The sequence below is a fragment of the Salvelinus fontinalis genome, chromosome 33, assembly GCF_029448725.1.
Source record: "Salvelinus fontinalis isolate EN_2023a chromosome 33, ASM2944872v1, whole genome shotgun sequence".
Lineage (NCBI taxonomy): Eukaryota > Metazoa > Chordata > Actinopteri > Salmoniformes > Salmonidae > Salvelinus > Salvelinus fontinalis.
This window is the reverse complement of record NC_074697.1, coordinates 46,725,097-46,739,216: the sequence shown is the minus strand read 5'-3', so window position 1 is coordinate 46,739,216 and position 14,120 is coordinate 46,725,097. Positions and strand designations below refer to the sequence as shown.

General features: G+C 44.7%; 1 protein-coding gene across 1 annotated transcript in view; it reads right to left on the bottom strand.

Annotated features, from left to right (window-relative positions):
• LOC129832403 (mitogen-activated protein kinase kinase kinase 10-like) overlaps positions 1 to 14,120 on the bottom strand; it is a 32,772-nt gene that overhangs the window by 5,967 nt on the left and 12,685 nt on the right. The window contains exons 2-4 of the mRNA XM_055896431.1: positions 3,114 to 3,294; positions 2,277 to 2,425; positions 5 to 180 (exon numbers count right to left, since the gene is read on the bottom strand). Of these exons, the coding sequence (XP_055752406.1) occupies positions 5 to 180; positions 2,277 to 2,425; positions 3,114 to 3,294 (506 nt within the window). The remainder of the gene's footprint in view (positions 1 to 4; positions 181 to 2,276; positions 2,426 to 3,113; positions 3,295 to 14,120) is intronic.

Genomic DNA, 14,120 nt, shown 5'->3' with positions numbered 1-14,120 from the left:
TCACCTTCTCCTTGGCCCTGAGCTCGTCAAACATCTGCTGAATCTCCAGTCTCCAGTCCTCCTGCAGGGAGTGGAAGGACTCCAGGGGCATCTGAAACATGGCCGACTGTTCGATGGCCAGCAGTCGCATCAGGATACTAGTGAAGGATGGGCGACTGTGGGGGTTAGGGCTCCAGCACTCTGGGGATGGGAAGAGGAGGCTGAGTCAATATGACTTAAATGTACACTACCGTTCAAAAGTTTGGGGCCACTTAGAAATGTCCTTGTTTTTTGAAAGAAAAGCAAATATTTTGTCTATTAAAATAACATCAAATTGATCAGTAATACAGTGTAGACATTGTTAATGTTGTAAATGACTATTGTAGCTAAAAACGGCTGATATTTTTATGGAATATCTACATAGGCGTACAGCGGCCCATTATCAGCATCCATCACTCCTGTGTTCCAGTGGCACATTGTGTTAGCTAATCCAAATTTATGATTTAAAAGGCTAATTGATCATTAGAAAACCCTTTTGCAATTATGTAAGCACAGCTGAAAACTGTTGTTCTGATTAAAGAAGCAATACAACTGGCCTTCCTTAGGTTAGTGAGTATTTGGAACATCCGCATTTGTGGGTTCGATTACAGGCTCAAAATGACCAGAAACAAATAACTTTCTTCTGAAACTCGTCAATCTATTCTTGTTCTGAGAAATGAAGGCTATTCCATGCGAGAAATTGCCAAGAAACTGGAGATCTCGTACCAAGCTGTGTACTACTCCCTTCACAGAACAGCGCAAACTCGCTCTAACCAGAATAGAAGGAGGCGTGGGAGGCCCCGGTGCACAACTGAGCAAGAGGACAAGTACATTATAGTGTCTAGTTTGAGAAACAGACGCCTCACAAGTCCTCAACTAGCAGTTTCATTAAATAGTACCAGCAAAACACCAGTCTCAATGTCAACTGTGAAGAGGCGACTCCAGGATGCTGGCCTTCTAGGCAGAGTTGCAAAGAAAAAGCCATATCTCAGACTGGCCAATACAAAGAAAAGATTACGATGGCAAAAGAACACAGCCACTGAACAGAGAAACTCTGTCTAGAAGGCCATAATCCCGGAGTCGCCTCTTCACTGTTGACGTTGAGACTGGTGAGTACTTGTGAGGCGTCTGTTTCTCAAACTAGACACTCTAATGAACCTGTCCTCTTGCTCAGTTGTGCACCGGGGCCTCCCACTCCTCTTTCTATTCTGGTTAGAGACAGTTTGCGCTGTTCTGTGAAGGGAGTAGTACACAGCTCGGTATGAGATCTTCAGTTTCTTGGCAATTTCTCGCATGGAATAGCCTTCATTTCTCAGAACAAGAATAAACTCACGAGTTTCAGAAGAAAGGTTTTTGTTTCTGGCCATTATGAGCCTGTAATCGAACCCACAAATGCTGATGCTCCAGATACTCAACTAGTCTAAAGGAGGCCAGTTTTCAGCTGTGCTAACATAATTGCATAAGGGTTTTCTAATCATCAATTAGCCTTTTAAAATGATAAACTTGGATTAGCTAACACAACGTGCCATTGGAACACAGGAGTGATGGTTGCTGATAATGGGCCTCTGTATGCCTATGTAGATATTCCATTAAAAAATCAGCCGTTTCCAGCTACAATAGTCATTTACAACATTAACAACGTCTACACTGTATTTATGATCAATTTGAAGTCATTTTAATGGACAAAAAATTTGCTTCTCTTTCAAAACCAAGGACATTTCTAAGTGGCCCCAAACATTTGAACACTAGTGTAAATTCTCAAAATAACAAAGTACAGTGGTTGTCTTTTAGATGTACATGTCTCCCTACCACCTACACCACTGAACAGACCGCATTGCTCTGTAGCACCAATTGCCCTCAGATCCCAAACAATTGTTTATAGACCGACAGATAGTATTTCAAGTCCAAGGATGGGCTGAAGAAAAAGAAAGAGGAGATGAAAGAGGGGAGAGAGAGGAGTAAACAGAGAGCAGACACAGTAGAGGGGTGACAAAGGAGAGATTAAAGGATGAACAGGGATAAGACAAAGGAGAGGGAGAGAGGGATGAAGCGAGAAAGAGCATTAGGAATGCATGGAAATAGTGGAGAGAGAAGTGGAGCAAGAGCCTATGAAATCACCAGTTGGCTGACTGGGAGGGGAACCTACAGTACTCTCACTCTGACCACCAACAATAATAGACTGACAGGCTGACAGGAAGCCATCTTGGTTCTAATCAATAGGTGAAATTGTGCTGACAGGCAACCATCTTGGTTCTTACCCGCCAGCAGGAGTGCGAAGGGCTCGGGGCAGGTGGAGGGGACGGGCAGGGTCAGTTTGTTCATGGCCACTCCGTACGCCACGGCCAGAGCATCTATCTCACGGTACGGAACCTCTCCTGTTAGCAGCTCCCATAGCAGCACCCCGAAACTGAGGAGAGAGGGGGGTACAGCTTAAAATCACTGGTACTGGTCATGATTGTACAGGCTATCAATATATTAACTTAACACAAACTTTATGTTACTTACTAAACTCAGCTAAAAAAAGAAACATCCCTTTTTCAGGACCGTCTTTCAAAGATAATTCGTAAAAATATAAATAACTTCACAGATCTTCATTGTAAAGGTTTGAACACTGTTTCCCATGCTTGTTCAATGAACCATAAACAATTAATGAACATGCACCTGTGGAACGGTCATTAAGACATGCACTGCAGTACTTAATGCAGCTGGTGGCCACACCAGATACTGACTGTTACTTTTGATTTTGACCCCTATGTTCTGGGACACATTATACCATTTCTGTTGGTCACATGTCTGTGGAACTTGTTCAGTTCATGTCTCAGTTGTTGAATCTTGTTGTGGTCATAGAAATATTTACACATGTTAAAGTTTGCTGAAAATAAACGCAGGTGACAGTGAGAGGACGTTTCTTTTTTTGTTGCTGAGTTTATATATTGAGGATGTAAATTGCCACTGAGGGTTTTGAATAGTTGAATTATTGAAAGAACAAGGACACTAGATACTGACTGTAGGTGTTGCACGTGCACCATGTTGTGTCTACTACACGTCCCACAGTAAAAATAAAAACGTCACAGTTACATGACAGAGTGTTGTACCTCCAGACGTCGCTGCTCTTGGAGAACAGGGAGAGTTTAATGACCTCGGGGGCCATCCAGGCATAGGTGCCCGCCGCGCTCATCTTGGTAGTCTGGTGCCACTCCCGTGCCAGGCCAAAATCTGTGATCTTCAGGGTCCTACCACCCAGATCTTCCCTCTCAATGGGCTCCAGGATCAAGACTGAGGAGAGGAGAAAAGAAGATGGCGAGAGAAGGGTTGGGGGGGGGGGGGGGGAAGAGCGAAGAAGGGAGAGAGAAACAGAAAGGGAGAGATGGGTTGAGTTTGGTTGGAGGAGTAAAGGTACAGTGTAGATCATCCATACCACTAGCTGTACTATCACCTGTCCTTCAACAGAGGCCCTTATCCAAAGCACTTTACACAGCACACCATACCATCACACACATAGATAGAAGGTGTGGTTATTGACAAAAGCAATTCAGGTTACGTGTGTGATTCAAGGGCAGTGCAACCTGGGGATTATCAGGCAGTATCTGACCCTAGTCACCTGGCCATATTCCTCTAATAGGCTATAGGCCATATCTGTCATTAACCTGTATTTTCCTCAGGTCTACACTCAATATATAGCACTATTGGCTAAAGGTATGGTCACATCAGTGTTCAGGTCTCTGCCCCGCCGACGTTATGCACTGTACCCAGCAACTCCGCTTTGAGAATTTCCATACAATGAAGCAATCGTTCCAAAGTCTCTAGGTGACTTGGATGAGTCGTTTTCTCCTGTTGGCCTTTCAACACTCTCCTGTCCTCTCTTCTCCCTGCACTTCCTCCTCCATTTCCGCGTGAGGGCTGGCTATGGAAATATCTGGAGTGTACACTGTCCACAGTGCTGGGAGGGAGGGAGGGAGGGAGGATGGGGTTTGTACTTGCTTATCTACAGGCGTATGCAAAGGGAGGCGGGGAGAGGCACAGCACACAGCAAAGTCTTTGTTTAGACACGCACACACACGCACACACACAGAGAGAGAGACCTGGCTCACGTGACACAGGTGTGCCCATAAGATTCATTATTATGCTGACAGGCAGCTAATGTCCAAACACACACAACTAAAAGGTCATGTCAAGTACAGTACATACAGTATATATTGAGTCTTCAACTGTTCAAGATTTGACTATATAAATGTCCTTTTCTTAATCTCCCGATGGCTCCACTCGTCATCAAATACCGTTCTCACATTCTATTTCAGGTCAATCAACAATGTTCTGGGTTCAATGGCATGATAACATACTGTATATGTCACAAGAGCACTTAGGCAATATTGCCTGTCTGTCGGTCAACATGCACATTGGTGGTTGTGTGTTTGTGCGAGTGTGTGTGTCTGTATGTGTGTGCATGTGTTCTTCATGTGCTTGTTATGTTTCACATGCGTGTGTGTGTGTGTGTGTGTGTGTGTGTGTGTGTGTGTGTGTGTGTGTGTGTGTGTGTGTGTGTGTGTGTGTGTGTGTGTGTGTGTGTGTGTGTGTGTGTGTGTGTGTGTGTGTGTGTGTGTGTGTGTGTGTGTGTGTGTATAGCCTCCACCCAAGTCTCATCTGAGGGACGGGGAATAGGGGATGGCTGCTGACATTGATAATAAGCCATTGTCATCCCCCAGCTCTCTTTTTCTATTTCAATACCAACTGTCTCTCTCCCTGTGAGGGACAGCTGTCTTCCCATTGCTGGATGGGCCCTGTGTGTGTGTGTGTGTGTGTGTGTGTGTGTGTGTGTGTGTGTGTGTGTGTGTGTGTGTGTGTGTGTGTGTGTGTGTGTGCGTGCGTGCGTGCGTGCGTGCGTGCGTGCGTGCGTGCGTGCGTGTGTGCCTATGAAAGATGGAGAGGGAGTAAGAGAGAAAGAGAGGCAGAGAGAGGGAGAGAGAGAAAGAGAAAGAGAGTGAATGAGTGAGTGAGTGAGAGAGAGAGGCAGAGAGGCACGAATGTGTGTCTGTTTGCATGTGAAACTGAGGGTGTGTCTGTGTCTGTCAGAGTCCATAAATGCGTGTGTTTGACTTAATACAGCGTTGCTTTTGGTGTTTGACTACAGTATGTGCGCTGTACGTCACAGTGTGCGTACAGGTGGGGCGTGCTAGTGTTTGTGTCTGTGTATCTCAGTGAGCTTGAGAGAGAGAGACAGAGAGAGAGACAGAGAGAGAGACAGAGAGAGAGACAGAGAGAGAGACAGAGAGAGAGACAGAGAGAGAGAGAGAGAGAGAGAGAGAGAGAGAGAGAGACAGAGAGAGAGAGAGAGAGAGGGGGAGAGAGAGAGAGAGAGAGAGAGAGAAAGATTGATCATGTTCACAGATATTTGTGATCAAAGCAGAGGCACCTGCTCTCCACTAGCTCTCATGTTGTCCCCATGTCTTCAGCTCCAGCACAACACTTCCCAGCGTAAGCATACTGATAGCTTATACAAATACTGATAAAATATATACAAATATTTACACTTCTACTGTAGCGAAACGTGAAAAGCAACACAGCGCCGTTCCTGTTCATATATATTATTCACAAAGTGGTAAAGTATTCTCGTCCTGCGTGGCAATAATGTTGACATCAGTTACTGGCACCCAGAAAAAGACTAAGTGCCATTGACATTTTTCTAGTGCCCATTACATTCCTCCGCCACAGCCCAGACCTGAACCACCCCTTTGTCTTTCCCTTGATCCCTCCTTCCCTCCACACCCCCATCCCCAACCACTGGACCCTGACCCTCATCAGAGAGCAGAGGAATGTTGTGAGTCAATCTTTACACAGAGGCCTGATAAAGGCTAACCATGGAGACTTAACCTTAGTGATCAGCCTTTAAAGGGGCAATCTGCAATGTCTACATGGAGGGTCATTGGTTGCATCCATAGCTCTGTCTATGAATTTGAGAGTGGTTACATTTCTCCAGCCCCATCCCTCAGCTGTTTACCAAAATGGAGCGAGTGCTTTGTTAAGGTTAGTCATGGCAACAGGTTATGTTAAGTACAGGCGGCTGATACACATTGGAGGTGGAAGGGAGTTTGAGAAAAGTCAAAACGTTTAACACTGTACTATTATTATGCAGCGGTACATTTATATTCAGTTGAAGTCGGAAGTTTACATACACTTAGGTTGGAGTCCTTAAAACGTGTTTTTCAACCACTCCACAAATTTCTTGTTAACAAACTATAGTTTTGGCAAGTCGGTTAGGACATCTACTTTGTGCATGACACAAGTCATTTTTCCAACAATTGTTTACAGACAGATTATTTCACTTATAACTCACTGTATCACAATTCCAATGGGTCAGAAGTTTACATACACTAAATTGACTGTGCCTTTAAACAGCTTGGAAAATTCCAGAAAATTATGTCATGGCTTTAGAAGCTTCTGATAGACTAATTGACATCATTTGAGTCAATTGGAGGTTTACCTGTGGATGTGTTTCAAGGCCTACCTTCAAACTCAGTGACTCTTTGTTTGACATCATGAGAAAAATCAAAAGAAATCAACCAAGACCTCAGAAAACAAATTGTAGACCTCCACAAGTCTGGTTCATCCTTGGGAGCAATTTCCAAACGCCTGAAGATACCATGTTCATCTGTACAAACAATAGCACGCAAGTATAAACACCATGGGACCACGCAGCCATCATACCGCTCAGGAAGGAGATGCTTTCTGTCTCCTAGAGATGAACGTACTTTGGTGTGAAAAGTGCAAATCAATCCCCGAACAACAGCAAAGGACCTTGTGAAGATGCTGGAGGTAACAGGTACAAAAGTATCTATATCCACAGTAAAACGAGTCCTATATCGACATAACCTGAAAGGCCGCTCAGCAAGGAAGAAGCCACTGCTCATCGTTATGTTAGGAGGAAAAGGGGGAGGCTTGCAAGCCGAAGTACACCATCCCAACAGTGAAGCACCAGGGTGGCAGCATCATGTTGTGGGGGTGCTTTGCTGCAGGAGGGACTGGTGCACTTCACAAAATAGATGGCATCATGAGGCAGGAAAATTATGTGGATATATTGAAGCAACATCTCAAAACATCAGTCAAGAAGTTAAAGCTTGGTCGCAAATGGGTCTTCCAAATGGACAATGACCCCAAGCATACTTCCAAAGTTGTGGCAAAATGGCTTAAGGACAACAAAGTCAAGGTATTTGAGTGGCCATCAGGAGGAATGGGCCAAAATTCACCCAACTTATTGTGGGAAGCTTGTGGAAGGCTACCCGAAACGTTTGACCCAAATTAAACAATTTAAAGGCAATGCTACCAAATACTAATTGAGTGTATGTAAACTTCTGACCCACTGGGAATGTGATGAAAGAAATAAAAGCTGAAATAAATCATTCTCTCTACTATTATTCTGACATTTCACATTCTTAAAATAAAGTGGTGATCCTAACTGACCTTGGACAGGGAATTTGTACTAGGATTAAATGTCAGGAATTGTGAAAAACGGAGTTTAAATGTATTTGGCTAAGGTGTATGTAAACTTCCGACTTCAACTGTATGAGTAACTATTAAATGGGATTGACAGTGGTGAGTGCTACACAGCTTAACCAGTTAGTCTACTTGACTTTAGTGTGGAGTGACTTTAATGTGCAGTGTCATCAACCTCAGTTGTTATGGTAACCAGGGCAGAGCTTGTGCTCTGTCAGACAGGAAGCTAAGGAGCTGAGACTGAGACAGGGATATGAGCCTGGGAGAACTAGGCAGAGTTGACAACACAGTTAGCAAACAAGCATAGTGGCCTCACTGAGCTGGACACCCCTATGCTCCTCTTCCCCCTCTTACTCTGTCACCATCCCTCCGTTACACTCTTTCTATCTTTCCCTACCCTCACTTTCTTTTCCTCCAACCTCTCGTTCACTTCTACCTCCGTCGCCATCCCTTCCTGTCCTTGTTACTGACAAGGAGCGTATGGCTGAGCTCTTTGAACCACCACTTCATTAGGTCAGGGTTCCTATTTAAGTCAGCCATGTCTCCTTTTGATTTGTTTTTGTAAATAGTAGATCAGCTTTAATATTGCAGATAGACTTTGGCTTCTATCAATGTAATTGTCTTCATCATTTCCATAATTTCACTATTTTTTCCACTGCCCTGCTACACAGCTTCTCCCTGCAGGCGGTCACTGAGTCTGAGGTGCTAAAGGAGCTCCTTAAACTTTGACCCCCAAAAAAACATCTGGGTCAGATGGTTTAGGTCCTTTCTTCTTTAAGGTTGCAGCCCCTATCATCGCCAAGCCTATCTCTGACCTTTTAACCTATCTCCCCCCCCTGGGGAGGTTCCCAGTGCTTGGAAGGCAGCCACGGTGCGCCCTTTATTTAAAGGGGGAGATCAAGCTGATCCTAACTATTATAGGCCAATTCCTATCTTGCCCTGTTTATCAAAAGTGTTGGGAAAATGTGTAAATAATCAACTGACTGGCTTTCTTGATGTCTATGGTATTCCCTCTGGTATGCAATCTGGTTTCCGCTCAGATTATGGATGTATCACTGAAACCTTAAAGGTCCTAGATGATGCCACCATTGCCCTCGATTCTAAGCAATGTTGTGCTGCTATTTTTATTTACTTAGGCAAAGCTTTTAATATGATAGACCATTCCATTCTTGTGGGTTGGCTAAGGAGTATTGGTGTCTCTGAGGGGTCTATGGCCTTGGCTGTGTGTAAAGTCAGAACATCTGCTGTCTCAGCCACTGCCTGTCACCAAGGGAGTACCCCTAGGCTCGATCCAAGACCCCACACTCTTCTCAATTTACATCACCAACATACACTACCTGACCAAAAGTATGTGGACATCTGCTCAAAGAAAATCATAAAAATAAAGAAAAACCCTTGAATGAGTAGGTGTGTCCAAACTTTTGACTCGTACTGTACATGTACACTACTGGTTAAAAGTTTTAACCAGTAGTGTGGGGGGTATATAGGGGGGTATATAGACGATAGCCCGATAGCCCTATTTAGTAAAAGACAAAGTCCATATTATGGCAGGAACAGCTCAAATAAGCAAAGAGAAACGACAGTCCATAATTTATTTAAGACATGAAGGTCAGTCACTATGGAACAATTGAAGAACTTTGAAAGTTTCTTTATGTACAGTCGCAAAAACCATCAAGCGCTAGATGAAACTGGCTCGCATGAGGACCGCCACAGGAAAGGAAGACCCAGAGTTACCTCTGCTGCAGAGGATAAGTTCATTAGAGTTACCAGCCTCAGAAATTGCAGCCCAAATAAATGCTTCACAGAGTTCAAGTAACAGACACATCTCAACATCAACTGTTCAGAGGAGACTGTGTGAATCAGGCCTTCATGGTCGAATTGCTGCAAAGAAACCACTACTAAAGGACACCAATAAGAAGAAGAGACTTGCTTGGGCCAAGAAACACGAGTAGTGGACATCAAACCGGTGGAAATGTGTCCTTAGATCTGGAGTCTAAATTGGAGATTTTTGTTTCCAACAGCCGCGTCTCACAAAGACGTGGGTGAACGGATGATCTCCGCATGTGTATTTCCCACCGTAAAGCATGGAGGAGGAGGTATTATGGTGTGGGGGTGCTTTGCTGGTGACACTGTCTGTGATTTATTTAGAATTCAAGGCATACTTAACCAGCATGGCTACCACAGCATTCTACAGCGATACACCACCCATTTGGTGTGGTCTGTGAGAATATCATTTGTTTTTCAACAGGATAATAATGCCATGCGGTAGCAGAGAGAACAGTCCATGACTAGGGTGGCTGGAGGTTTTGACAATTTATAGGGCCTTCCACTTTCAATTCATCCCAAAGTTGTTCGATGGGGTTGAAGTCAGGGCTCTGTACAGGCCAGTCAAGTTCTTCCACACTGATCTCGACAAACCATTTCTGTATGGACCTCACTTTGTGCACGTGGACATTGTCATGCTGAAACAGTAAAGGGCCTTTCCCAAACTGTTGCAGCAAAGTTGGAAGCACAGAATCGTCTAGAATGTAGTATGTACAGTATGTAGTATGTTGTAGCGTTAAGATTTCCCTTCATTAGAACTAACGGCCTAGCCCAAACCATGAAAAACAGCCCCAGACCATTATTGCTCCACCAAATTTTACAGTTGGTACTATTCTTTGGGGCAGGTAGAGTTCTCCTGGCATCCGCCAAACCCAGATTCGTCCGTCGGACTGCCAGATGGTGAAGCATGATTCATCCCTCCAGAAAATTTCCACTGCTCCAGAGTCCAATGGCGGCGAGCTTTACAGCACTCCAGCCGACCCTTGGCATTGCGCATGGTGATCTTAGGCCTGTGTGCGGCTGCTCAGCCATGGAAACTAATTTCATGAAGCTCCCGACGAACAGTTCTTATGCTGACGTTGCTTCCAGAGGCAGTTTGGAACTTGGTAATGAGTGTTGCAACCGAGAACAGACGATTTTTACGTGCTACGTGCTTCAGCACTTGGCGGTCGCGTTCTGTGAGCTTGTGTGGCCTACCACTTCGCGGTTGAGCCGTTGTTGCTCCTAGATGTTTCCACTTCACAATAACAGCACTTACAGTTGACCGGGCAACTCTAGAAGGGCAGATATTTGACTAACTGATTTGTTGGAAAGTCACTGAGTTCTTCAGTAAGGCCATTCTACTGCCAATTTTTGTCTATGGAGATTGCATTGCTGTGTACTCGATTTTATACACCTGTCAGCAATGGGTGTGGCTGACATAGCCGAATCCACTAATTTGATGAGGTGTCCACATACTTTTGTATATATAGTGTAGCTCAGGCAGTAGGAAGCTCTCACATCCATTTATATGCAGATGATTTTGTCTTAAATGCTCTACAACAAAGCTTTCTTAGTGTCCAACAAGCTTTCTCTGCCCTTAACTTTGTTCTGAAAAAACAAAGGTCATGTCTGAGATACCTACTGCAACCCTCATCCTCCACATACGACACCCATTCTGCCAGTCACATTCTGTTAAAGGTCCCCAAAGCATACACATTCCTGGGTCTATCTTCTTTTCAGTTCGCTGCAGCTAGCGACTGGAACGAACTGCAAAGAAACACTCAAACTGGACAGTTTTAGGTAGTGTTGTGGTGTCTCTCTTTGTCGTGATGTGTTTTTTGTCCTACATTTTTATTTTAATGGTAGGCCGTCATTGTAAATAAGAATTTGTTGTTAATTGAGTTCCCTAGTTAAATAAAGGTTAAATAAAAATTCAATAAAAAGTCTCTCCCTCTCCTTCTCTTAGTTAATCTCTCCACTCCCTCTTTCCCTTTCCCTTTCCCTCAGCCCTCCACCTCTCCCTCCCTCCCTCCCCTCTCTCTCTACCCTCCCACTCCTTCTCTTTCTCTCTCTCTCTGTTTCTCTCCACAGAGGAACAGGTGTAGCCTGCAGGGTGGAACAGCTGTTGCCTCAAACGAATCAACCCCCCCCCCCCCCCCAGAGTAACCACTATACAGCCCCCCACAGCCCCGTGATCCCCCGCATCTCTCCCAGCTCTCCACACTGATACCTGCTGGTTCTACAAGTCTAACAGTGCAGAACACTGGAGCGTATTTGACCTGCGATTGCCCACCTCAGTTGAATTTCCAGATCGAAAAACATCCTTCAAGAAATTGGGTGCCAGATTTTCTCTGTAAGGAATTTCTATATGGTGGGAAGGGGGATTTCTGAGACGAGTGTTTTGGGCTGGCTAAAAGTGTAGGTGACAGACAGGGCTGTGAGCCAACCAGGTAGAATAATTGGCATGGCTGTGAGCCAATGTGAGAGTGTGAAGGGCTCTATTATCCTTGTACTCCAATAGAGGTCTTTGATATAGTCACTACCCCCACCACTCAGGGCCAGTCTGTGGGACTCCGTTTCCACTTCACCGCAGATCACAGCACTGCTGACAAAGCCCCTCAACCCACCACCCCATGCAACCACCCAGCCATCCCCTAGTCACCCCCTTATCTCCACCCCTCACCCCTCGCTCCCCCCTGCCCCTCCCATGTGTGTCTGCCATTCCAGCTGTCGCCGCCTAGGATCAACTGAGACTACCCACACAGGGGAGGTTTGATGGAGAGAAAGAAAGAGAGAGGGAGTGAGAGCACGAGAGAGAGTGAGAGAGGGATGGGTATGGGTATGGGAGGGAGAGTAAAGGCGTCCACATGCCTCCCATCTGAAACAGTTTGTGCATATATCATGAAGACGTTTTGCAAAGTTTTTGTTCGTTTTGGTCTATGGCAAGGGTTTTTTCGGCTGTTCGTGCACATAAAAGCCATTATTCACTTCCTCAAAATAGTCAGAATTAATCTAAGATTAACTCAAGAAATCTGTAATTAATTTAGATGTTTTTGCAGAGGATGTATTAGTCGCTCAAAATCTATCGAAGCTTTTTGGTGCAGTATTTCTCAAGTCCAAAAAGTTGCATGAAAACTAATCGTCTCTCGTTGAATGACAACAAACACTTAATTGAGGAATTCCTACTGTTGACCAGTCACTGACGAAGGGGCGTAGACTTCGGTTACCGAGCTTCGGGTTGCCTCAGGAAAAAAAGTGTGTGCACGAACAGCCGAAAGAAATCTTGCCCAAAACGTCAATTTTTTGGGTCATAATTTAATCACACACTGTTTCGGATGGGAAGCCTTTAAGGGAGAGGGACAGAAGAAAGGGACAGAGATTCTGAGGAGACGTGGGGGGAGGGGATGGAGATCAGAGGGAAGGAAGGAGGCAAGAAAGAGAGAAAATGACAAGAGCGAGACAGGAATGAGGGCAAGGGCAGAGGGATGAGGATAAACTGGCAGACAGGATAGTGGGGAAAGGAGGGTTGAGAAAGCGCGGGCAATAAAAGGGGAAGATGGCGAGGAAAATGGAGTGAGACGGGCAGAGGATTAATGGCGTGAGTAAGAGAGAAGTAGAGTCGATGAAAAGGGTGAAGGAGTGAAAGAGATGACTGGGAGAAGTTTTTTTATTTTTTATCTTTCTGGTAGGATATTATTCATGTCTTGATGTCCCGTGGTCCCGTGTGGCTCAGTTGGTAGAGCATGGCGCTTGCAACGCCAGGGTTGTGGGTTCAATTCCCACGGGGGGACCAGGGTTCAATTCCCACGGGGGGACCAGGGTGAATATGTATAAACTTTCCAATTTGTAAGTCGCTCTGGATAAGAGCGTCTGCTAAATGACTTAAATGTAAATGTAATGTCCCTCATAGGTCTTTCTTTCTGTCACATATTCCTGCTCTGACACTCTGAAGAGAAACCATACATCAGTCAAGAACACGAACCCATCTCACAAAACACTACACTGGGATACAAGTACAGTATACGGCCCTGCTCTTAACTGTGTACGGTACCATAGCCGGCGGGTCCATTAGGCTAGGGGAAGCTTTCCCTAAATTGAATTAAGTTGCCAAAATTATGTCGTCTAATTAGCCTACTACTGTCTATACAGAAATAGGCTTCTAAAGCATGATTTGGCAACAGAGGCTCATTAGCTTCTTTTTTAAAAAGTGGATTGTTTTCTGTCGCATTGCCTACAGTCGGAAGGAACGACAGCGTGCACATTTTGGGCAGCGTGCTCGGCAAATACCAAGTATTACGATTAACGGGTTACGACAGTCAGTGAAAAGTACATAGGCCCAACCAGACATGTCGCAATATTTCAAAATACAATCACGGGAAACGATAGTTTGGAACGCAAATGGCTACTGCTGTAAAGAGACGCCAATGAAAAGACTCTAATCTGTGTTGAAGTTGATCAAAATGATCAACTTAATAACAGCCTGTCATTGGCACCAGAGGAGAACATTGGCCATATCCCCGGTGAGTACACTGCTCACTGCCATATTCACTCTTTATCATTGTTGGGTCAGTGCCACTTAAAAGTTTTTTTTTTAGCACAATCATTTCCTCCTGTAGTTTAGTTGGGCGTCATATTCTAATTGTGTCTCGTAGGCCTATTATATAGATCAGACAATGTTGTTGTTATTGATCTGTCTGTCCGTGTCAGCAGAGTAGTGTAGGCTGCCTTGTCATTTGTAGTATTTGAAAAAGGTTTTGCTCACGTCTCCAGTTTTATAGTGTAGTAGAATAGCATGAAATGTGTTTTAA